At 49.9% G+C, this 24,271-nt stretch overlaps 1 protein-coding gene and 1 non-coding gene across 3 annotated transcripts; both read left to right on the top strand.

Annotated features, from left to right (window-relative positions):
• Sparc (secreted protein acidic and cysteine rich) lies at positions 1–23,610 on the top strand. 2 transcript variants are annotated; one of them, XM_036197265.1, is made up of 10 exons: positions 1–130; positions 9,513–9,582; positions 11,817–11,873; positions 12,668–12,755; positions 14,039–14,160; positions 17,557–17,677; positions 19,824–19,957; positions 20,446–20,594; positions 22,778–22,926; positions 23,512–23,610. In XM_036197265.1, exons 2-10 carry the CDS (start codon positions 9,526–9,528, stop codon positions 23,538–23,540), a joined length of 906 nt encoding a protein of 301 aa, XP_036053158.1. In that variant the 5' UTR covers positions 1–130; positions 9,513–9,525; the 3' UTR covers positions 23,541–23,610. The 2 variants fall into 2 exon arrangements, with proteins under 2 accessions (XP_036053158.1, XP_036053157.1); XM_036197264.1 differs by having other exon boundaries at positions 11,814–11,873.
• On the top strand, positions 11,371–11,472 carry LOC118590475. Its single transcript, XR_004945776.1, has one exon. It is a non-coding gene; the product is annotated as a U6 spliceosomal RNA (small nuclear RNA).
• Positions 23,611–24,271: the final 661 nt, after the last annotated feature.

Genomic DNA, 24,271 nt, shown 5'->3' with positions numbered 1-24,271 from the left:
AGACAGACCCTGCCCAGAACTCCAAGTGGCTTCCTGCTGCTTGCCTCTAAACCCCTCCACATTCCTGCAGCCCTTCAGACTGCCAGAACTGTTCTGCTGCCTGCCTGCCTGCCTGCCTGCCTGCGCCGAGGTATGCACCACCCTGCCACCCCTGCCCTTCTGTAAACTGCATTAATCCCTCTGCCCCTTCCTTTTGACTAGCCTGGGAGTTGGGGGGAGGTTAAGCTGAAGGGAGGCTTCCGTTCAGGGCACAGGCTGGAAGCCTGTTGCTCACTCACAGGGGAACTTGCTATCCCCGTAGCTCTGCAGAAAATAGACATCATTTGCAGGGAGCACTTTCTCTCTGTATGTTCTCCGGTGGCAGAGGCTGTTGGTCCGGGAATCTGATCCTCGTTTGCCCATCACACTGCCAACCCAGAGAGTCTGGCTGGCAGCCTGCTGGGTCTGGCTCCCTAGTCCAGGAGAACAGACAGCTGGTTCTGGGTCAGAGTGCTGTTGTCCAAATGGGACTTTGAGAAGGATAAACCGATCTGCGAACAGCAAAGGCAAGGCATTCCCTTTACTCAGTTCCTCTGGGAAGGCTCAGGTCCCTGGAGTCTCTGTCCACCCCCACATCACCCGATGGCGTCAGTCAGCCTGAGATACTATTGTCTCTCCCAACCTGGGATTGTCATTGTTCCCATCCTAATTCTGAGAGCTGGTCATCACAGGAACCCACCAACAATTGTTTTTACTGTATCTAGACATCTGAGAAAACCAACAGTTAATACAATCCAGACAGAGGGAGTGAGGTGATTGGAGGAGGGACACAGGGCGGAGTGGGGGGGACTGAGGGATTTGGGCTCCAGGACACCTTTCACACCTCACTGCTGAATCCACCCAAGACTCAGACCAGCCTGTTGGATGCTCGTCTGCTCCCAGCTGTTCTGTGAACTTCCTGTATGTGACACCCAGGGTGGCTGAGATAAGTCTCACCTAAAGGGAACAGGCATCAGGCATCTTCCTCAGGGATAGCATACCTGAGGAACACAGTGCCTCCATTGGCAAGCCTCTAGGTTAAATTTCTTGAACCATCTGCGTGCATGTAGTGAGTGGAGTGAGATGCAGACCCTACGTAGGGTGGCAAGCATTAGGCACAGATTGTGGGCGATCTCATAAAGGCATCTCCCTTGGGTTTAGCCTTTTTGTCCTAAGGAAGAGGTTTAGTCCCTGGAGCACCTGAATTCCTGTAAGACTTTCCAAGCCAGATAACTAATTGAAGCCTAGAAATTGCACTTTGAATAACTTCAGGGAGTCTCTGAAAGTTCCTGAAAATGGTGTGTACAGTGTAGTGGGGTGTGTGTGTGTGTGTGTGTGTGTGTGTGTGTGTGTGTGTCTAAGAGATGATGGGTGTCCACAGTTTTCAGGCTTAAGATCTTCCCAAACAGATAGCAGACCTCCAGAATGGTGCAAGGGTGTGATGCCGAGAACAGAAACAAATTTGTATTTGCCAAGGATTAAACCAGAAAGGAGCGGTTAGGGGAAGAGAGAGTTAACTCAGCCGTCAGCTGCCACATCGACAGGCCTCACTGGGGGGAGGGGGAAGGGAGGGGAGGGAGGAGGGGGCGGCTCTGAGGAGTCAGTTTTTGAAACTTTCTCTAAGCCCCACCCACCCAGAGGCTCCTCTCCCTGGTGACTCACTCGGAATGCGAGTTGCCACGGTAACCCTTTTTTTTTTTCCTCTAGGGTCTGCTTACTGGCTGGGAGGGGACTCTGGGAACATTCAGGGACCGTCAGGTTCCAGTCCCCCACGCCACCACCACCACTCCATCCCATCCCCGCCACAAATACAAGGACGACAGCAAATTCCTAGCCCCGTCTCCATCTCCCACGTCTCAGGGGCCCCAGGATTGCGATAAGCCTCTAGTGCGGCCCTTTGCAAGATAGAGGGTTTGGGTCTGTGCTCTGAAGGTGCTGTTTGACCTTGAATTAATCTGTCTTCTTCCTGAACTCTGGTTTCCTCCCTATTTCGGGCAGTAACAGCAGTCCCTAGGAGAGGGTGCTGGATGGAAGGGAACGACGAACGATCGACTTTAACACAGACAGGATTATTCAAAGTCCCTTTTCTTCTGGCAGCTCCAACAGTTGGGGTCCAGAGAACAGAGTACTGACAGGGGTATTTAAAAATACATTGTTTCAATTCATTTCAATTTGGGAGTCTTCTCAGTTTCCCAAGAGCAGCGCGCCTTCCACTACAGAAAGTCTGGCGATCCGGGCTGGGACCAGGACTTAGTTTGAAGTGCTTGCTGCTGTAAGCCTGAGGACCTGAGTTTTGATCCTCAGCCTCAACATGGGGAGCCAGGTGTGGTGGATGCACAGAAGAGCAGATCCCTAGAGCTCACTGGCCAGCTTCAGGTTAGTGAAAGATCTGTCTCAAAAAATAAAGTAGATGGGCATGGTGGCACAAGCCTTTATTCCCAGCACACAGGAAGTAGAAGAAGCAAGCTGATCTCTGTGAGGTAGGGGCCAGCCTGGTCTATATAAGTGAGTTCCAGGTTAGGCTGGGTTTCACAGAGAGATCTTGTCTCCAAAAACAAACAAACAAACAAACAAAAGGTGAAGAGCAACAGAGGAAGACACTGACCTCTGGCTCTTACACACACATACACACACACACACACACACACAACACACACACAAAGAGCACGAACACACACACAGTGTGTACACACACAGAGCACGCACACACACATATGTACACAATACATATACACATCATATACAGGAAAGGAAGGAAGGAAGGAAGGAAGGAAGGAAGGAAGGAAGGAAGGAAGGAAGGAAGGAAGGGTATTTTGCTATTGGTGAAAGCAACCTGTCTTAGCCTCGGTTTCCCAGTCTGTTAGGTGGAGACGATCTGAGCTCAATATCCCGTGAACCCAGTCCCAGGCACTGATTTCCTTGGAAGGAAATCATGTTTAATAGCAGCCTCTTTTCTTGTCTTAGGAGAGGAACAGGAAAGAAGGCTCTGGTGACACCGGCTCTGGGTGGACCCTCATCCAGCTGTGGGCTCTGCAGCCCAGTGCACAGCTGGGCTTTTCATTTCCAGCTGCAGCTTTCCATGTTGAAAATAAGCTTTAAATAGCAGCGGCTGTGAGGCAAAGAATATTTGCCTATTGAGGCCTTTTGGGCTGGGGGATGAGTCTGGGGAGATAAATAGGCAAACAGATGGGACATAGAGTTTAAATAAGTAGATACTGACTTTACCACAAGCGTGGCTAAAAATAAGCGTGGAATGCAGCCACACCCTCATGTTCTTCTCCCTGAGTGATACACACACACACACACACACACACACACACACACACACACACACCCTTTATTTCCAAGATACAAAAGTTGAAATGTAACTCACTTGAGAGTATACAGCAGGTTGGTGGCTGAGTCCAGCCTCCAGATCTTTGTAACCTTATCAAGTTCTGGTCAGTTTGGAGCTGACCTTGCTCTGTAGACCCTAAAGCATGCATAACACTTAATTAACAGCAATTCCTCCAACTTAAAACAGACAGAAGGGGGAGGCTGGCACAGCTTCCACCCATCCCTGGGGATCGAGGAGCTACCTTTCCCCTACACAGTAGAGTGTGAATCCCTGCTCCTCCCAGCCTCACTTTCGACTCCAGGGACAGCTGGATTGCACAGGGTCAGAGCCAGGGCCAGCAAATGATGACTTAACAGAAGCTTTTAGAGAGCAGCCTCTGCCTTAGCCAAGGGTGTATTGGGCAGCAAATCAGCTTTGCTTTCACCTGCCGGGACATAGATATCTAGTAGGGAAGCCATGAGCAGAGATAGTGACTTGGTCCTTTCAGGAACTTGATATATTGGGTTGGGGATTTAGCTCAGTGGTAGAGCCCTTGCCTAGCAAGCGCAAGGCCCTGGGTTCGATCCTCAGCTCCCCCCCGCAAGAAAAAGGAAAAAATGTGCTGGAGACATGGTTCAGAGGTTAAGAGCACTCACTGGCTGTTCTTCCAAAGGTCCCGAGTTCAATTCCCAGCAACCACATAGTGGTTCACAACCATCTATAATGACATCTGGTGCCCTCTTCTGGCATGTAGACAGAACACTGTATGTGTAATAAATAAATAAATCTTAAAAAAAAAAAAAGTTACAGGAACTTGATATAGTCCTGGGTTAAAGGACCTCTTTGGAGCATCCTGTACTAATTGCAACTTTAGGATGTCAGAGTTCAATAGAAAAAAAAACAATCACAATGAAAGTATAGATAGTTCTGATATTTTGGTTCAGAAACCACCTCGCCCTAGGAATTTGAGTGAATTATTTTCTCTCTCTAAGTCGTGAGTTCTTTGTCTAGTAAGGACTTGGTAAAGAACTATCATGTGGCTCACAATGGCAAGCCACTAGTAGTGGCTATCAGGATGGTGTTCAAAATTCTGATGCCACTCCAGACGTTGAGGGGGAAATATTGTATGATTGATTAGTAATGTCTGCCACATACACAAGAGGAGTATGAGGATGTTGGTGTACTGCATATCTGCTGCTTTTGGAATCCCTTAGTCCTTTCCAGATGTTACATCTTGGATACTTTGATGTTTCTTATCCCCTCCATTTGTGGTCACCCCAATGCCACAGGGATGGCTGTACATTGAGTCCTTTCCTCTTGCCTTTATTTGTCCTGGAGAGAGTTGAAAACTCAGCCTGGGCTGCCAGCAGGACCCAGTCACATGGTCTGGAGGGTGCACAGGCAGCAGGAACTCCTCCAGCCTGGTCTAGACAAAGTGAAACGTGGCACTTTAGGAGACTCTGTGGAATTTCAGCAGGGCTGTGTCCAGCCACAAACTCGCCTCTGAGCTGCCCAGAACCAATTCTAGGTTTTAGCATCCTAACCGCTTCTCATAGCTTCATCCCTTCTAACAAAAAACAGAAATAAAAACAAAGAATCTGGTGCGAGGAGGAAGAGAGGGCAACCCAAAATCCACTGCGCTAACTCAGGAGTCCAGAACAGACAGGGACCTTAGGGGCTTCTTTGTCCAAGGGTATCTGGCTGATTCTAGGGGAACTTAGAGCTATTTCAAGAGGCTTGAGGTGTTGGGGTATGCAATTCCACTCCTATTATACTGAGCTCTCCCCGTCTGTGCGTGTGCGTGTGCGTGTGCGTGTGCGTGTGCGTGTGCGTGTGCGTGTGTGTGTGTGTGTGTGTGTGCACTTACGTTTATGTGCTTGTGGAAGCCGGAGTCAGCCTCTGCTGTTGCTCCTCCACTCCCTCTACTTTTTTTTTTTTTTTTTTTTTTTTCCTGAGACAGGGTTTCTTTGTATAGCTTTGCCCCTTTCCTGGAACTTGCTTTGGAGACCAGGCTGGCTTCAAACTCACAGAGATTCGCCTGCCTCTGCCTCCGGAGTGCTGGAATTAAAGGCATACGCCACCACCTCCCGGCTCTACTTTGTTTTGAGACAGGGTCTTTCATTGGCCTTTATCTTGCTGATTCAGCTGGACTGGCTGGCCAGCAAGCCCCAGATTCCTCCTGTTCCTGCCTCTCCTAAGTGCTAGAGTTACAGGCATGTGCTGCCACGCCTGGCTTTTACATGAATACTGGGGATCTGAACTCAGGTCCTCATGCTTGCCATGGCAAGCACTTTATCAATTGACACCCCCCATCTCTGTTTTTTGTTTGTTTAATTTCATGCATAGACATAGTCAAATAGTCCAGCAAAGGCCTTGGTCTGTTAGGGACACTGCTCTTCTGGGGCAGGCTTTCTCAACAAGGCCTTCACATTGGCAGCATTTCAAGGTTCAGTAACCCCTATGGCCTGGCCTGGTGGTGCCCAGCACTCAGGAAATAGAGGCAGGAAGATCACAAATTTGAGGCTAGCTTTGGCTACATAGTGAGACCTCATCTCAAAAAACAAAACATGCTGGGCAGTGGGGGCTCACGCCTTTAATCCCAGCACTGGGGAGGCAGAGCCAGGCAGATCTCTGTGAGTTCAAGACCAGCCTGGGCTACCAAGTGAGTTCCAGGAAAGGCGCAAAGCTACACACAGAAACTCTGCCTCGAAAAACAACAACAACAACAACAACAACAAAAGCCCCCTCACCCCAAAACCCCCAAACCAACCAAACTGGGTGTGGTGATTCAGGCCTATAAATCCCAGTGTTTGGGAGGTGGAGGCAGGAGGATCTGGCGTATGAGACTGTCTTTGGCTACAGATCAAGTTCAAGGCCAGCCTAGCTTCCTGAGACCCTTAGGAAATTTTCTGAGATTACATTTCTCCACACACTTTCTATCCAAGGTAGGTCGTCTTAAGAGTCTGTGGTTCTGGGTCACACTGTCTAAATGCCAACAGTTCCAAGGTTGTCCCTGGGTTTTGATACTCAGTGGCATCTCCATGCCCACAGGGAGCTCCCAGGAGCCCCTTTGATGGTGAGCTGGGGGCTGGCTGTACTTTTCCATCCAAACTCTTCCATCAGAAGAGCTAGACCAGTGACCTCTGCTTCGGGTCCTGCTGGCAACCCAGGCTGAGTTTTCAGCTCTCTCCAGAACAAATAAAGGCAAAAGGAAAGGACTCAATGTACGGAACGGGGAGGGGGTGCCAGGGTGCCGACTAGGGGTGTCTGTATTTGGCGGTCACCAAGCCAAGGGTAATACACCTCCACTTCCTCCCCTGCCCAGGGCATTTTTCCTACCCACGTCTCAGGCCAGTTTGGCCCAAGTGGGCACCATCTTGATGACCATCCCGGGAGCAGGTAGCTGCCAAGGGAAACATCACACAGAGTTGAGAGACCATGCTGATACCTGTCACTTATGTCCTGGGCTGCTAGCAAGGGCATGAATCTTCCTTTCTAGGTCTCATTTTTCTCTTGGGCAGAAAGACCTGCCTCAGGCCATCCTGGGAAAGTTGGCTTGTGAAGATTCTGAAGGTGTTTGTATGTTCCCCAGTGTGCAGGACCTAGATCATGAGTACCTTGTACTGACTACAGAGTCTTAACTCTGTTCTCTGCCCTGGCTGCGGTGACTGTTGTGCCTCCAGCTGGCTTTGAAGGGTGGTCCCCAGCCTCTTTGGTCAGAGGTATAATATAGAACCTCAGAGATGTGTCTCATGGGCAAGCCGGGAATGTAGCTCTTCATCCAGAATAGTTAAGGGGCTCCCCTTATCTTCATCCAGAATAGTTAAGGGGCTCCCCTATCTGCTCACCCTAATATCTTGAGGAAAAGAGTTCTGGGATTGGTGGAGCAGCACAAGGCAGAACTAAGATGTGGACAACGACCACATCCCCTGAGAGTTTATACGTCTGTTTTCTCCCTGGCCTTACCCAGCCTCCGGCCTTAAGGCCGTGAAGCACTCCAGGACTTAGGGCCTGAGACAGGGCAGAGTGAGCGAGTAGGACGATGGAAGCAGGGCAGTCTGGGGGTCCCAAGATCCCCTCCTTCTTCTCCTCAGACGAGGCACCCAGACTCAGGAGTCGTCCCTCTAACCCTCTAACCTGAAACTTATGGCATGTCTGGTCGCAGCCTGGCCTGGCTGACACGTGGGCTCTGGCTGCCAGCCCCACTTTGATCTTTCCATTCCAAACAGCCTCAGACAAGTCCCTCACTGATGCTCTCTCTCCTGGTCCTCACTGATGCTCTCTCTCCTGGTCCGTCTGCCCAGAGCCACACACGAAGGATGTTGAACTCGTGTTTTCCAAACGGAGAAGCAAGAAGGGAAACAAGTGAACAGCTGTGAGAGGGGAAGAATGTTCTAGTCAGTACTAGACAAGGAAGCTGGAGCTGTCTTGAAGCAATGACAAGCTTCCAAACCAATTCATTGACTCCTTTATAGTTTTAGTCCATGTCCACACCATGAAGGAGGGGGTGTGAGGCTCTTTCCAGCTTCAGCTAGCACCGGACCATTGTGGTCCATTCCTCCTCTGCCTGTTTGGCTACTCTGGTCCCATCCGAATAGTTCTATGATGCTGTGGATGGTGTTCAGGGCCTTGTGCATTCTAGCCAAGCTCTGTACTGCTGTGCTACATCCTCAGCTCAAAGATGTTTGGAACCTGAACTCCCCCCCCCCCCAAATACTATTATGCAAGGGAAGAAGGTGGATCCTGGAGGAGGGGATATGTCAAGACAGCTTTCCTTGTGTGTGTTTATTTGGTGTCAGGGACTGAAAGGAAGCTAAGCATATGCTCCACTCCTCTGCTCCACTCCCACCCTTCCATTACTGTAAGCATTTTAAAGACTACATCCATCATCTCAAAGTTTACCTTCTCTAACCCTCTCTCTTGACAGATAGGAGCCAAGGTGTAGAGAGAACGAGGAATTTAATCCATACGTGGAGACAATATCAAGGTGGAGTGAGAACCCTGGGCATCGAATCCAACTTTAATAGTTTTGCCCATGCTGCCAAGGCATCTCCCAGCACCAAGCTTTGTCAGTTGAGGATGTCTTAGAAGAAGCTAGGGTTGGTGAGGCTGATGGGAACTCTCGGGTAGCCAGATAAAGGAAGGCATCGCCGGTGCTCCTTTGAAAGCTCTTGGGAGCAGAGGAAGCAGGCTTGCTCTGTGAGTCTGTAGAAAGAGACAGGATAGACCACAAGCTTGAGGGAGGCAGATTTAGGAAGAACTTTCTAGATCATTTGGTAGCAGCAGCCCGTCTGGTCAGCACAAGGAGTCAGATGTCTCCACCACAGGTCCCTAAGTCATCAGCAGAGGTCTCTGCTCCAAGGTCCCTTCCACGGCTTGAGTGTAAGAGTTCAAAGTTCAACATCCGGAAAGCTGGGCCAGAGCAGTGACCAGGGGGACTTTCTAGATCTTAGCTCGACACAGAGATACAGCTGGGCGATGTCCCTGGAGGATCCCTCTGGGTAGAGTGGAGAAAATGTTTCCACCACCCCAGAGCCCTGGGCTTTGCTTTTAAGTGTGTATTATTGTCTCTGATTCCTGTTGACTTCTCCCATTGCAGAGGAGAGAGTGTGGAGGGGAAGAGAAAGGGAGGAGGGGGAAAGAAGGAGAGGAGGGAGTAGGTAGGGGGAGGGGAAGGGAGGGACTAGGAGGGGGGAGTGGAGGAGGGAGAGCTTGAGGAATAGGGGGAAACGCCTTAGAACAAGAGGGATCAAAGAGCCCAAACTTGACTTTTTAGCCGGTCGTTTTTTCCAACCAATTAAAAAACCCGCAATCAATGTACGTAGAGTGGAGACTTCATCTCATGACCATAAATAGAAAACTCCTGTACCTTTATCCTCAATAGAAGGAAACTGGGAGGTAGGAAGAGCCACGAAGCAAACAAATCACTTCCGTCACTTGCAGCTGCATAGTTTCCCTTGGAGGCTCCAGGCCATGTCTGCTTTTTGCATTAAGAAGTAGGACAATGGGTGTCAGAGGTGCAAAGGGCATCTTAGCCCTAAATGAGACTTCCTCTTCACTGCCAAGAGGTTAATACGTGTCTCTGTCTCTCGGTTAACAGTCCCATCTGAAGTCACCTTTCACATCTCAGGAACTCAGGAAGGGTCTCTTGCTGACCCATATTCTCTTCTCCCCACAGGGTTCCCAGCACCATGAGGGCCTGGATCTTCTTTCTCCTTTGCCTGGCCGGGAGGGCCTTGGCAGCCCCTGTAAGTACCCAAAGATGCTGTCTGAGTTCTAACTCACCCCACTTTCTCCAGCTTCTGAACCTTCTCTAGGTGTTAGAGACAGCAGGGCTGGGATGTGGCTCAGTTGGTAGAGTGCTTGCTTAGCATTTATGCATAAAGCCATGGGTTCAGTCCCTAGCATTTCATAAACCCACCCTTATGGAACACACCTGTATTTCTAGCATTTGGGAGGTAGAGGTAGGAGGATGTGGAATTCAAGGTCAACTTCAGCTACATAGTGAGTTTGAGGGCAGCCTGGGCTACATGAGATCCTGTCTTAAAAAAAAAAAAAAATAGGGGCTAGAGAGATGATGCAGTGGTTAAGAGCACTTGCAGAGGACCCAAGTTCAATCCCCAGCACCCATAGGTAGCTTACAACCAGAGGCTCTTCTGACATCTTGTGGGTACTAGGCATGCATATGGAATACAGGCAAACATACAAGCAACACACTCATACACATTAAATAAAATAATCTAAAAATTAAAGAAAAAATATGTAAGTCTTTTTCTTAAGTCAGCATGGTTAGGAGAAATAATGGGAAGAAACTTTTGGGTAAATGTTCCAAAAAAGAGAGCTCTGTAACCCACAGGTCAGAGCTTACTCAGCAGTTGAGGCGACCATTAGCTGGAACTGGCCTCTTCTCTGAGGGTGTCAACAGCAGGGATGAAGGCCTGTTGGTGGGAAGGAAGCTGGGAAAGGCCCTAGGCCCTGGGAAAGAAGTAGGTTGGCTTCTGAGTTTATGAAGCCATTTGATTATAAGTAACAGACTCCAGGTGAATTGCGGGGGTGGGGTGGGGAATAGAGAAGATGCAAACAGAGATTATGACATTGGAGGCTGTAGGAGGCTGGGATGGGGCAGCAATAATCAGTTCTTGAGGTGAGACTGGAACTGGGCAGGCTTTCAGGGAGAGGAAGAGGTTGCCATCAGAATGAACCAGAAATGACCATTATTCCATCTTCAGGGAATGTACTGGATGTAACACAAGATGAAACAAAAAAAGAAACACATTTAAAGAGAGCCCATCTAGTCAAATGAGGTCCTAGCCCCCTACCTCTTCCAGAGTCTCACTATGTACAGTTTGCCTTCAACTCCCAATCCTAGGTTATGTGTGCCGCCACCACGCCTGGCTAGGAACAGCTTCTTTCTTTCAATCTGACATTCCCTGCCCTCCTCACTAGCAGGCGGATGGCAGATTCTGGCCAAATTCATCAGGCAGGCAGATTTTGACTGAAGACTTGGTGCAGTTGCCTTTGATTTGGAAGCAATTGCAGCCAATCAGGGGCCTCCAAGTTTTGTGTTACCCCCCCCAACAAACACACACACACCCCACCCTACTTCTGGAGTCTGAAATGTCAGGAGGCAATTTCCTAATAACAATAAAATGAGTCACACAAGAGGGGCAGGAAGGTTTGACATCTATTAGAAGTCACAGAGGGTGTTCATTCTGTCTGGGTCTCAGTTTCCCCATCTGTGAGTTAAAGGGAGTTGTTTTCTTTGTTTGTTTGTTTGTTTGTTTGTTTGTTTGTTTGTTTGTTTGTTTTCAGGCTGTAATTGAGACTTGACCAGCAGTAAAATAACTTGACCTGTCAGTAAAATAATGGATGGGCTAGATGGTTTGGTGGAAAGTATGAAAAAACAAAAAAAAACAAAAAAAACAAGTGTGGTAGCTCAAGCTTATGATCCCAGTTCCTGGAAGGCTGAAACATAACGGGCCAGTTCAAGGGCAGCCTGTGCCTGTCCAAATGAAATGAAATAATGAAATGAAGGCTTGCTTCAGCAGTAGATTGACTAAAACTGGAAGGATACAGAGAAGATTGGCTCAGCCCCAGTGCAAGGGGACACACAAATACACGAAGTATTCCATACTTTTAAAAAAAGAAATAAAGAGGGGGCTAGTGAGATGGCTCAGCAGCCAAGACTGACACACTGAGTTCGAACCCCAGGACCCCATGGTGGAAAGAGAGAACCGACTCCCACAAGTTGCCTCACTGTGGCGTGGGTGCTCACTCCATCCCACACATATAACTCACACATACAAATAAAATACATGTAATAACAATTTTTTTAAAGGAAGGAAGGAGAATGGAGTTGCACTGTGTGCTCCAGCCTGAGACTTCAATGCCCCCAGCTTTTGTTTCTAACCAGTGACACTTCAGAGAGGAAGCTGGCCTTGGCCTTGACCAACTCTCTGAACCCTGTCTTCTTTTCCAGCAGCAGACCGAAGCGGCTGAAGAAATAGTGGCAGAAGAAACTGTGGTCGAGGAGACAGGGGTACGGACGTGGCATAGTGGTAGTGACTCCCTCTCCCCCACCCCCCCCCCCGCCCCCTTCTGCCTGGTCCCTTCCTTGGGCCATCCAGACAAGTGTAGTGGGTCTCCTCACTGGAATGGGACACACATCTTTTTCCCCAAAGCTTCAGTTGTGCCCTGAGGTTGGGAGGATTTAGAAATGTTTGCATTTCATATTTCTTCTCTCTCTCTCTCTCTCTCTCTCTCTCTCTCTCTCTCTCTCTCTTTTGGTTTTTCGAGACAGGGTTTCTCTGTGTAGCTTTGCGCCTTTCCTGGATCTCGCGCTGTAGACCAGGCTGGCTTTGAACTCACAGAGATCTGCCTGTCTCTGCCTCCTGAGTGCTGGGATTAAAGGCGTGCACCACCACCGCCTGGCTGTCATATTTCTTTTCTTATTACCACCAGTTTTCCCCCGGTGTGAAACAAAGGCACCCACACAGTTGGGCCTGGTAGGCATAGAGAGCTTGGTATGCTTTTTGTCCTAACATCTGGGAGGCCTCTGGTCTATCATAATGGAATTTCAGGGCTCTAGACATATTTAGTATAGAATAATACATGGAACAAACTAATAATAAATAAATAATAATTTTCCCCTAAATTCTCCACCCTAGCATTTGCACTGTGGTCTGAGCCCAGCTCTCTTTTTTCCTGTGTGTCCCTCACACCCTCTTTGGGTTTTTGAGGCTTCATGTAGGTCCCTCTTCCTTCTCTGCAGCTCTTTCCCAGGTCTGGGGTGGGATGAGGACCCCTGGCCTCATTCTCTCTTTTCCGTGGCAGGTACCCGTGGGTGCCAATCCAGTCCAGGTGGAAATGGGCGAGTTTGAGGACGGTGCTGAGGAGACTGTCGAGGAGGTAGTGGCTGACAGTAAGTTTCTTCTGTCACTTGGCACATCTGGATTGCCCTTGCCTGTGTGGAGGCCCAAGGACAGCCCACAGGAAGTTTCTGACCAAGGAGATGCATTGTGGGGCCCTGGTAGCTGTGGAAGGCCAGCTGGGATTCCTCAGGCCAGGGGAGTCTGGGATAGATCTATTTATAACCAGGCCGTCCAAGCTGTGAAGGGCAGAGGAAACTCCACAGTTGGGTGTCACATTCCCACAAAAGTCATGGTCACATCTGGTCACCAAGATTCTCCCAGGGCCTCAGCCTGGGCTCCAGCTCCTCCCGGGAGCCCATCTGAAAAAGCTGGCTGGCTCATTCAATTTCCACTTGGCCCAAAGAAACAGGGGCTGTAGGAAAGGAACCTGATGTAAAGTCCAATGCCTCAAGTACAGAGGAAGTGACTCAGGGCCTCAGGCTTCAGCCCATAGGCTGAGGCATCTGTGTCCAAAGGATCAAGGGCATGGACTTTGGAAGCAGAGATTCAAAGGAGATTTGAATCCTTTGAACCAGGGCTTCTATGTCTTAACAAAGCAGTGGTGCAGATGGAAGCCCCAAGGAAATGGCTCAGTGGGTAAGATCGCTTGCTGCACAAGCATGAAGACCTGAATTCAGATCCCCAGCACCCACTTTACCAAGTTCAAATCCCCAGCACCCACTTTAGCTTTCTCGAGGGGACAGTTAAGGGTGTCTGGAGAGAGCTGGGCAGGCTTGCTAAAGCAGGGGCTGGGCATGGGGTCTTGAGTCATATCCTTTTCCTCTTCCATGCCCAGCCATTGTTTCCTGTCACAGCTGGCCCCATTGTCTACTGTGGGCCTGGGTTCTTCCTTTTCCTTTGCGGACACCTGATTCTATTTCGTCGGACCTCACAGCCTGTTAAATCCATGACAACAGCTCAATCTTCCAAGTCATTCTAGAAAGTGCTTTGAATCAAGGAATGCTGTCCTGTGGTTGCTCAGCAGAGAGCTGAGAATCTAGATATTGTTTTAGTCATTGGGGGATCCATGTGCACCCTAGTTTTCTTGAGTCCCAGACTGAGGTTCTAGCCCTCTGAAAAGGCCCTAGTTCTGACCTTGAACTGAATCTCTAATGCCTAGACTGGTCCAACTGCTCCCCTGAACTCTGTGACAGAGCACAGGGGATTACGGGATGCCCAAAACTCTGGTGCTGGGAGTCCAATACAGCCAAAAGCTGTCAGCCCCCATCTCCCATCTGTGTAGTGTAGGGGAATGTGCCATTGTGATGAGCTGACACTATGCTCTATCTCCCAGACCCCTGCCAGAATCACCACTGCAAACACGGCAAGGTGTGTGAGCTGGATGAGAGCAACACCCCCATGTGTGTGTGCCAGGACCCCACCAGCTGCCCTGCTCCCATTGGCGAGTTTGAGAAGGTAAGAGTGGGGACCCGGGCCCTGCGAAGCACAGTGTGCTAAGGAATCTCTGGGCATGGGGGACTTGCCAGGGCAGCTCCGTTCTTGGAAGTCCTCTCCCTAGGACCAGTCACAACAGGAAAGTGGAGCTGAGTCACAGTTGAGGGCCTGCTCGGCCCCACCCTTCTAGCTGCTGCTGAGAATTCAAAAGAATTTACTTGTACCACCAGGCTCCAGGCTCTGTGTTGAACATGATCACTAAGTGCTACATAGTCTCAGATAGAATGTGCTCTTTTTTTTTTTTTTTTTTAACTTTTTGAGACAGGGTTTCTCTGTGTAACATAGCTGTCCTGAAACTCACTCTGTAGACCAGGCTGGCCTCGAATTCACAGAGATTCACCTGCCTCTTCCTCCCCAGTGCTGGGATTAAAGGCGTGCACCACTACCACCTGGCTTAGAATGCACTCTTGCTTGTAATTTTATTATTTTTAGTTTTACATTTTATTTATTATGTGAGTATGAGTGTATGTATCATATATGTGGAGGTCAGAGGACTTGCTATGGACTGTTCTCTCCTTCCACCATGTGGGGTGCAGGATTCCAAGTCACCAGGCTTGGTGACAGGCATCTTTACTTGTTAAGCCATCCCACTGGCCCTGTAATGCATTCTCTGTAGTCAGCAGAGCATTGTGCCCAGAGATGGGGGTCAAGGGTCTGCTTGAAGCTTGACTGCCAACCTCATCTCCATCACCTGATGGCTGTGAGATCTCAGCTAAGGTACTGAGTTTCTCTAAGTACCCTCACAACTGAAAAGGGAGAGAGACTCCTGAACTCCTAGAGCTGCTGTGCATTTGTTAAAGGATGCCAGCATTTCTCAAACCTATCCACTCTATCTCCAATATGCATGCACCCACTATGTATCCATCCACCCACTCATCCACACACCCATCATGTATCTATGCACCCATCCAGCCACGTTCCCATCCTTATGCATTCATCTACCCATACCACCATAAATCCACCCATCAACTCACCCACCCATCCACCCACCCATCTGTCTATCTACCCATCCATTAATCCATCTATTCATTCATTCCTCTATCCATCCACTCACCCACTTAACCATCCATTCACTCACTCTACTCATCCATTCAAAACTCATCATCCATTCATCCATCCATTTACCTATCCATCTATATAGTTGTCTATCTATCCATCCATCCATCTACATACTCATCCATCCATCTATCTACATACTCATCCATCCATTCAAACAAAATTTTTTTAAAATACTTACCTATGCCAATCATTGTGGTAGTGACCATCTGGCTTAGGGCAGAAAACTTGGTACCAATATTCTTCCAGCAACTTCCAATCTGGGTGCTCATTCTTAAATATCTCTCCAAGACAAACCTTGCCTCTGGGCTTCAAATATTAGCTTCACTTTTAACTCTCCCCCTTCCCCACTCCTCATCCCACTGCTCTCCAGTGCGGCAGTCTCCCCCTGTAGCAATGTGTAAGCCTTTACTGACTCCACACCTGCAGGCCAGGTTCTTCCCCTAGCCAAGGCTGCTCCTATCTGTGTCCCTGCCCCTGCTTAACCCTCGGCCTCTCTGTTTGGTTCCTCATATGACCAGAGGTTTTCCAGCAGGACTCAATGAGTCAGTTGGTCCAGCTGAGGTTCACCCCAGTCCATATTCTGAATAGTCATCTGGATCACATGGGAAGCAGAGAGAGGCTGTAGCATCCAGGGAGTCTTCACAGAGGGAGGGTTACACAGAGATCTCTCTTACCCAGCTCCATACATGGGGCAGTGATGCTCTTGCTTAGAGGAGCCCATTGGAGTCAGCTCTCTCCTCCCACCATGTGGTACCTTTACCTGCTGAACTGTCTCACTGGCCCTTCAGTTTTCTTTGGGCAAACCCTGGTGGTACAGGGAGGCTGGCTGGAGTAAGAGGAAAGTTGGAAGTCCAAGGCTTCACTCTGCTACAGTGTGTTTAAAGCTAGCTTGGCCAATGTAGTGAGAGTGTCTTAAAATAAAACAATAAAGAGATAAGGCTTTAAATTAGGGATAGAGCACCCACCTACCATGCACAACCTATTCAGCTCTGGCATTGCAAAAATGTTTGCACCAGGGACTGGACACATAGCTGCCTTCTGAGTGAGGACCAGTTCCTAGGAGCATGGGTACTCTGCCTAAAGCATCCTCTGCAAGTAGCCCATGTTCAGTGAACATCCTTGTCAACTAGGGTGCTGTCATGAGCCAAGCTCCAGGCCTCAGGCCATGGCCACCCTCATGCTGTGTTCCTTCCTTCCTTCTTTGTTTGTATCTGTGTGTTTGTGTGTGTGCCCATGTGTATGTGTGTCGTGGCTTGTGTTAGGAGTCGATTCTCTTCTTCTACCATGTGGCTCCCAGGATCGAACTCAGTTCAGTAAGCTTGGTGGCAAGTTTTTGTTTTGTTTTGCTTAGTTTTTTGTTTTTGTTGTTTTTTGTTTTATTTATTTGTTTGTTTGTTTGTTTTATTTTGTTTTTTGTTTTTTGAGACAGGGTTTCTCTATGTAGCCCTGGCTGTCCTGGAACTCGCTCTGTAGACCAGGCTGGCTTTGAACTCACAGAGATCCACCTGCCTCTGCCTCCTGAGTACTAGAATTAAAGGTGTGCGCCACCATGCCTGGCTTGAGTGTCTTTACCCTCTGAGCCATGTCAACTGCCCTGCTGTGTCTTTCAGGAAGATAATGGTTCCTGGCTTGCTGTGTGCTTTCTCCCATGTGTGTGTGTCTTTTCCACAGCCCTATCCTTCAGTGTCCTTGAAGTACCTTTCTTGTCTTGGCTGTGACTCAGATGTGCTTCTGCTCCAAAATCACCAGCTCTCTCACGTGGTGGAACAGTGGGGTCTAGAGTGACTGTCTTAGTCACTGGTCTGTTGCTGTGGAGAGACACACGACCACAGCAACTCTCATAAAGGACAACATTTAATTGGGGGCTGGCTTACAGTTTCAGGGGGTTAGTCCATCATCATCACGGTGGGAAGCATAGCAGCATGCAGGCAGACATGATACTGGAGAAAGAGCTGAGAGTTCTACATCTTGATCCACAGACGGAAGGAAGACACTGCCACACAGGGTGTGGCTTGAGCATCTGAGGACTCAAAGCTGCCCCCCACCTCCAAGGACCACTTCCTCCAACAAGGCCATACCTAATAGTGCCACTCCCTATGGGCCTAGGTGGGCCATTTTCTTTCAAACCACCACAGTGGGCTTCTGTTCCCCAACCTCTAATTCACTGTGTGTGAGAGCACTTGGCTGTTAGGATTCACCGTTTGGGTTCCCGTGTCCCCATCCCTGAAAGAGGCAAGGACAGGGATCCCAGGTCGGGCTTTGGGAATGAAGGTTTGGTGCCCTGTGCTTGGCCAACAGGTGTGCAGCAATGACAACAAGACCTTCGACTCCTCCTGCCACTTCTTCGCCACCAAGTGCACCCTGGAGGGCACCAAGAAGGGTCACAAGCTCCACCTGGACTACATCGGGCCATGCAAATGTGAGTGCCCTCACACCTTCTAGCCTCCTCCTCAGGGAGCTAGCTCTATGTCCTCACTGATGCCAGCTCTGTGATATGGGTAAATTTCATCCACTCTCTGAGCTTCATTGTACCCATTCATAAAGTGAATTTAGGCCATCTTCTCCTAGGAGGAACCTTAGCCATCATAGGAGCTCATTTTAGAAAAGATTGAGGATGTTTTCTCTCTCTCTCTTTCTCTCTCTCTCTCTCTCTCTCTCTCTCTCTCTCTCTCTCTCTCTTTCTTTCTTCCTTTTTTTTTTCTTTCTTCAAGATAGTGTTTCTCTGTGTAGCCCTGGCTGTCCTGGAACTTACTCTGTAGGCCAGGCTGCCCTAGAACTCACAGACAGAGATCCGCCTGCCTTTGCCTTTCAGAGTGCTGAGATTAAATGCATGCGCCACCAGCACCAGGCAAGGATGTTCTTTCATAAGGCTAACTCAAATCCTTCCTGCTTGAACATAGTGAAACCAAAACAATGTTTGACCTGGGCCTAAGAATATTTTAAAGATCTTTCAATTGGAATGCTTTTCAAATAGGGGCATGCCTGGGGCTGGGGAGATGGCTCAGAAGATAAAATGCTTGCTGTATGAGCATAAGGACTGAGTTCCACCCCCAGAACCTATGTTAAAGGATAGGTGTGGTAGTACACACTGTACTCCCAGGACTGGGGAGGTGGAGCCTGGAGGATCCCTAGGCCTCACAGGCCAGTCCTCTTAGCCTATTCAGTGAGCAAAAGGCCAACAAGAGAGCATGTCTCAAAAAATAAGTAGGCTGTCACCTGAGGTGTGATATCTGAGATTGACCTCTGGCCTCCACACATGGACACAGGCACACATGACTGTGAGCACACATCTATACCAAAATAAATAAATAAATGCATTTAAAAATAGGGGCATACCCTTCCTTTTCTTCTGTTCCTCTGTATTGGCACGGACCCTTAGCTCCTTATTCCGTCATACTCCTCATCCTCCTTTTCTAGAAGCCTAAGGATTTTGAAGAAGGATGCCAGGAGCTCTGACTGGCCCACTGTTAATGACTCAAGCTGCAAATTCTGCCATACTCACTGCCTGTAAGACAGCCTAAGCTGTGTATCTGTAGCATGTTCTACATAGGGAACATCTTTCCCCATGGGCTGGGACTATAGCTATGTGGTAGTGTGATTGCCTGGTGTGCACAAGATCCCACCCCCAGCTCTGCAAGCCAAACTGAATCAAACTAAAACAAAAGAAGCCCCCCCCCCCAAACCCCACCCTCCACCTGAGGCTTTCAGCTGTAGGAAGTGAGGGCAGGAAACAAATGTTCCAATACTTAGCCCTGAGCTCTTAATGACGGGGCTGGGGTGTGAAAGGGAAGGCATAGATTAGAGAGCCTGAGAGAAGACAGGGGAGAGAGGTTGGTGGGGAGGCCTGAGCTGTGAGGTGAGGCATGCTCTAAGGAGCCCTTAGCAAGTGGCTGCTGCTGCCTCTGAGGCCACACACCTGCCCAGGCCAGCTCCATGTGGGACTTTCCACTCCCAGAAGGCAGTGGTCCTAGCCTCAAAGGGGCATTCTTTGGATTCAAAGCAATGGAAGAGCACACACCAGATCCCCCAGGTATCCATCCCAACTGGATGCAGGCTGATGTTCTGATAATCTGCCTGCAGGCAAGAGCCTTCTCTTGCCCACTGCTAAGTCCAGCGACAGGAGAGCTTGAACAAATTCTCCAGGTGTGACATTGTGGGCTTATGATCTCTAAAGAGGTTCTGGGGGTTGTGCATTCTTGAGCCTTCTCCCCACGGCCATTATGCTGGACCTATGGATAGAGGTTGTTTCAAACACCTTCCAGGGTTCGGCCTCCGTTGCTGAGATCACACACTGCTCATCACCTAGGAAGATGCAGGAGCATCTGGGGTGGCGGTGTGCCCCATCGGGTTAGGTGCAAGCTGGGAAGCAGCCAGGCCCTTGAGCTCCCCCATGCAGCCTTCTTTACTTACTGAGTTGTGGAGGGTCTGGTTCAGAGGGGCAGAGGCACCATGGCCGAGGTTGCCCAGTGAAGTGCCTTTGGGGAGTTGGACAAGGAGAGAGTGGCCAGGGAGTGTGTCTGCCCCTGGCAGGTCCAAGTTGACTAATCTTGTCTTCTGTGCCCTAGTCATCCCCCCTTGCCTGGATTCCGAACTGACCGAGTTCCCTCTGCGCATGCGTGACTGGCTCAAAAACGTCCTGGTCACTTTGTACGAGAGAGATGAGGGCAACAACCTCCTCACTGAGAAGCAGAAGCTGCGGGTAAGTGGTCTCCTCCCAGTGTGGACCAGAGTGCCTGCTATTGACTTCTCTGGACCTTGTTGATGGAGATCAAGGGCCAATTCCTAGAACCAGGCCCTGAGGTGACCTATGCCTCACTTTGCAGGGTGCCTTCACCCTGGATTCCAGCTGCCCTCAGAGGCTTTGAGAAGGTCTGTAGCAGACAGACCCAAAGCATAACCCTCTTTATTCCTTCTGCATCTGAGTCAACAGGCCTTCTCCTTTAGCAGGCATATTTAGCCCCATGGCAGAGACCGGATGTTGACTTCTCAGCCTCTTCTTAAGCCTCCTCAGGCAGTGGTGGCTTGAGGCAGGTGGTACTATGGCCTCCCCATCTACGGACAAGCTGCTGGCTCCCATCAGGGTCTCTCTCTTCCTCTCACTGTGGGCTCTGGCCTGGGCTGACCTCTTGTCATAGATGGAAGAGGGCCTGGACCCTTGGTCACCTGATAATGATTCCACACCTACAGGTGAAGAAGATCCATGAGAATGAGAAGCGTCTGGAGGCCGGAGATCACCCTGTGGAGCTGCTGGCCAGAGACTTCGAGAAGAATTACAACATGTACATCTTCCCTGTCCATTGGCAGTTTGGCCAGCTGGACCAGCACCCCAGTGATGGGTAAGAGGCAGGGTCCTCAGGACCATAGGTTCAGCTCTGGCCTGGTCTGAGGCTGGGAGGGGTACTGGGTGAGTCTATCAAGCCCCTCAGCAACCTTTGTTGTTCCTCAGCCCACGGTCTGTTTAGAGTTAGAGCAGATAGAACAAGCATCCTGAGGAGAGATGATGTCTTGGGAGGAAGAAAGCCCCGAGACCCTTCATCAGAAGCAGGAATCAGCAGCACAAAGAATGGTCCCTACACCTGTGAAGGCAGGGGAGAGAGAGCATCCAGGAACAGACTCCTATGTGACTCAGGGTCAAGGCACAGCAGCCGCGCTCACGCCTCGTTCACGCTCGCTCATTTGTGGTCCTTCAGCAGAATAGGGCAGCCGCCCCAGCAGCCCTGTCCCAGATCCAGCCTGAGGTTTAGCTCCAGAAGTTCCTATAATTTCAGCCAATGGCTTCCACAGCGCAAATTCCTGACTTGGGCGCTCTTGCACATGACCTGGACACTAAGGAGACTGCAGGGAATTGGAAGAGCAGTACCTGAGCTGACACTGCAACCCCCCCCCAACCTCCCTATCCCTCCCCACTCCCCCTACACCCCCCACCTCCCCCATTCCCCCACCCCTGCTGTCACTGCTGGTCTCTTTTTGCAACAATGAGAGTAAGAAGCCCTGTTTAGCTTCCAAAGAGGCAACTCATTCGATCCTTCCTGGAGCCATTTCTGCCCTTTGCTTTGAGTGTCAGAAACAGGTGGTCACTCAGGGGACAGAGCAGGGCCACCCTGCTGGCAAGTCTGGGAGAGAGCTACCAGGCCAGGAAGGCTCCTCTCTGAAATGCTCGTTGCTCGCTCTGTGTGTTGCTCGCTCTGTGTCCGGCTGTGCGCCAGGACACTTGCCCACCCTGCTGGTCAACCCTCCCCACCCCCTCAGCCTCCCACTCCCGATTGCCTGGCTCTCCTAGGCTCTGGGAAGCTCTTAGCTGTTCCTCTCCCAAGCTCTTGCTGTGGCTGGGATCCAATTGAGTGACACAGGGGGTAAGAAGGGGAGAGTCCTAGGGGACATCCAGATCCCATGAGCCAAGTGGCCTAGAGAAAGTTCTAGATGGATTGCTGGAGCTGGATGGCTGGGAAAATGCTCCAGTTTCCTCTTGGTTAGAGTTGCTGGTGGCCTTACGGCCGCCTGAACCTGTTTTCTCCCAGGACAGTGAAGGAGGGCCCTGGCCAGTTCAGATTCTGTGTGTGATGCCTTTTGTAAACAGGACGCTGTGAAAAACACAGGAGTCATGGTGTCCCCTGAGGTCCCTTGTGGGTAATACTGTTCTAGGGACAATTAATTGGGATTCTGAAGAAAGAAAAGGAAAAGAAGAAAAGGTCATGCTCTGGAGTCCAGCAGGGGGGACAGTAGGAGGGACCCCAGAGGACAACCCTGAAGGCATTCATTGCATGATACACAGAGGAGGCGAGAAGGTCATGTGCCCTTCCCATCCCGCTGCCCAGCCAGCCCTGGCTCAGCCCCTCCCAGGAGTCAGAACCAGTTTTGTTGTTCATTTATTTCTTATTTTTTAGCATTGGGAATGGAACCCAGGGCTTGGAACATGCTAGGAAAGCTTCTCACTAGGGAATTCTAGGAAGGTACTCGACCTTTGAGCCACCTCACACCATAGTCCCTTACTAGGGGATTCTAGTCAAATACTCTACCACTGAGCCATGTCCCCTAAATCTCTACTGGTGGATCTCAATGGGGGATTCTAGGCAGGGGCTCCACTGCTGAGCTATAACTCAGCCCTATTACAGGACTGATGGGTCTCTTTCTAGACCCTTTTCTGGGCACCTGGTTCTGTATACTGATGTATGAACATTGAAAAATGTTCTCTCTATAGTGTGATCTCACTTGTAGTGTGATCTCACTAGATTTTGACTTACTATAACTCAGGTGCTGAATATATTGTTTCTATGTCCCCACCACTCAGCCAAATGACCCTTACAAGGAAGCCATTGAGACTCAGAACTGGAACAGCCTATTTCTCCCTCTGTCAGATGGAGTAGGCAACTGAAGCTCCGAGTCAGGTAGTGTAGTACTGTAGGTCCAGGGCAGAGCTCTAGGTAAAGCCAGGATCCCAGCTCTGGACTCCGACCACTGGCTTCCCGAACTGGGCTGTGGGTTCTCCCATGCTCACACCCTCCCTGCTCTTCCCTGCCAGGTACCTGTCCCACACTGAGCTGGCCCCACTGCGGGCTCCCCTCATCCCCATGGAACACTGCACCACACGCTTCTTTGAGACCTGTGACTTGGACAGTGACAAGTACATTGCCCTGGACGAGTGGGCCGGCTGCTTCGGCATCAAGGAGCGTAAGTGTCGGGGCTCAGGGGGAAGAAGTGCCCCCGAGGGGTGGGGAGTTGTCACTTCCTCTCTGGTGGCTCTGCCTGGTGTTTGTCTGTCCTGTCTCCTTTGCCTGTTTAACCCTGCTCTGCTCTCTTTGTCTCTGCGCCCTGAACGTCTCTCTCCTAAAGGTCAAACATTAGTCCTCACGCCATGTAAATGCTATTTTGGGAACTGGCTGCTTGGGGAATGGAAACAGGACGTGCAACTTGGCAGCCAGTTCAATTGATGGAAACAGGCTAGGGTCAGGGAGATCAAGGTCCCTGGGTGCTCTTCTCAGTGACTTTGACTGGCGCCTGGTCCTGGGATGGGAGGGAATCCAACAGAGCTAGGATGGACACGAGGCCTCTCTGTTTTATTAGCGCATAGTGATTACACACAGTGATGGCTTTCATTATGACTTTTTATACATCTACATAGTGTATTTTGATCGTCTTCACTGCTCATTACCCTCGCCTGCTTCTACTCCTACTGTCCCCTCCTCTTCCCAGCCAGCCCCTTCTGTTGTCCTATGGCCGAGCCTCATTTTAACTCCGCCTCTTCTTCCTTTGCAGAGGACATCAACAAGGACCTGGTGATCTAAGTTCACACCTCCTTCTGCAGTCCTGGATTCCCTCTCCCTCTGATGTCCCCCCCTTCCATTCCCCCACTTTGTTTAAAATGTTTGGATGGTTGGTTGTTCTGCCTGGGGATAAGGTGCTAACATAGATTTAACTGAATACATTAACGGTGCTAAAAGAAAAAAAAAAAGGATACTATAACCTAAGTCATGGCATTTCCCCACATAACTTGACTCTGGGGCATGGCCCATCCACAGGCCCCTCTCCTGCACCGCCCAGTGTCTCACGGGCTGTGTTGGAAATGGAGTCGCACAAGTTTGCCTCCCACAAGCATGAGGTGTTTCATTTTTATTCTCCACTTGACTCTAACACTCACCCACTCAGACTCTGTGCTTATTTTATTTTGGGGTGGGGGCTACATGGGGGTCTTCCCCTGGTGGTTTGGAGGTAGGCAAAGGGAAGTTACAGACACAGGATACAAGGATGTTCCGAGACCTGAGGATCCACCAATCAGAACCCAGATAGTCATGGTAGCCTAGGTCAACGACTGAGAGAATGTTCCAGAGCTGTGATGTGCATGTGTAGACTCTCAGCAGCCCAAGACCTCACCATCTCCTCCACTCTTTTAGGCAGTTCCTTTCCATGTTTGGCTGTTGGTTCAAATTTTGGCAAGCCATAGGGCTATGTATGGGTGGACCAGAACATCTCACAGGATTCTACCAGTTATGGTTTTTCCTGGGGGCTCCAGGCACTG

This window comes from Onychomys torridus, chromosome 8, assembly GCF_903995425.1.
Source record: "Onychomys torridus chromosome 8, mOncTor1.1, whole genome shotgun sequence".
NCBI classification, from domain to species: Eukaryota; Metazoa; Chordata; class Mammalia; order Rodentia; family Cricetidae; genus Onychomys; species Onychomys torridus.
This window is presented reverse-complemented; position numbering and strand designations above follow the sequence as displayed.

Coding starts and splice junctions, on each gene's coding strand:
- Sparc (XM_036197264.1), top strand. CDS start 9,526: ATGAGGGCCTGGATCTTCTTTCTCCTTTGCCTGGCCGGGAGGGCCTTG. Junction 19,958..20,445: donor CTGAGAAGCAGAAGCTGCGG/GTAAGTGGTCTC, acceptor CCACACCTACAG/GTGAAGAAGATCCATGAGAA. Junction 20,595..22,777: donor GACCAGCACCCCAGTGATGG/GTAAGAGGCAGG, acceptor CTTCCCTGCCAG/GTACCTGTCCCACACTGAGC.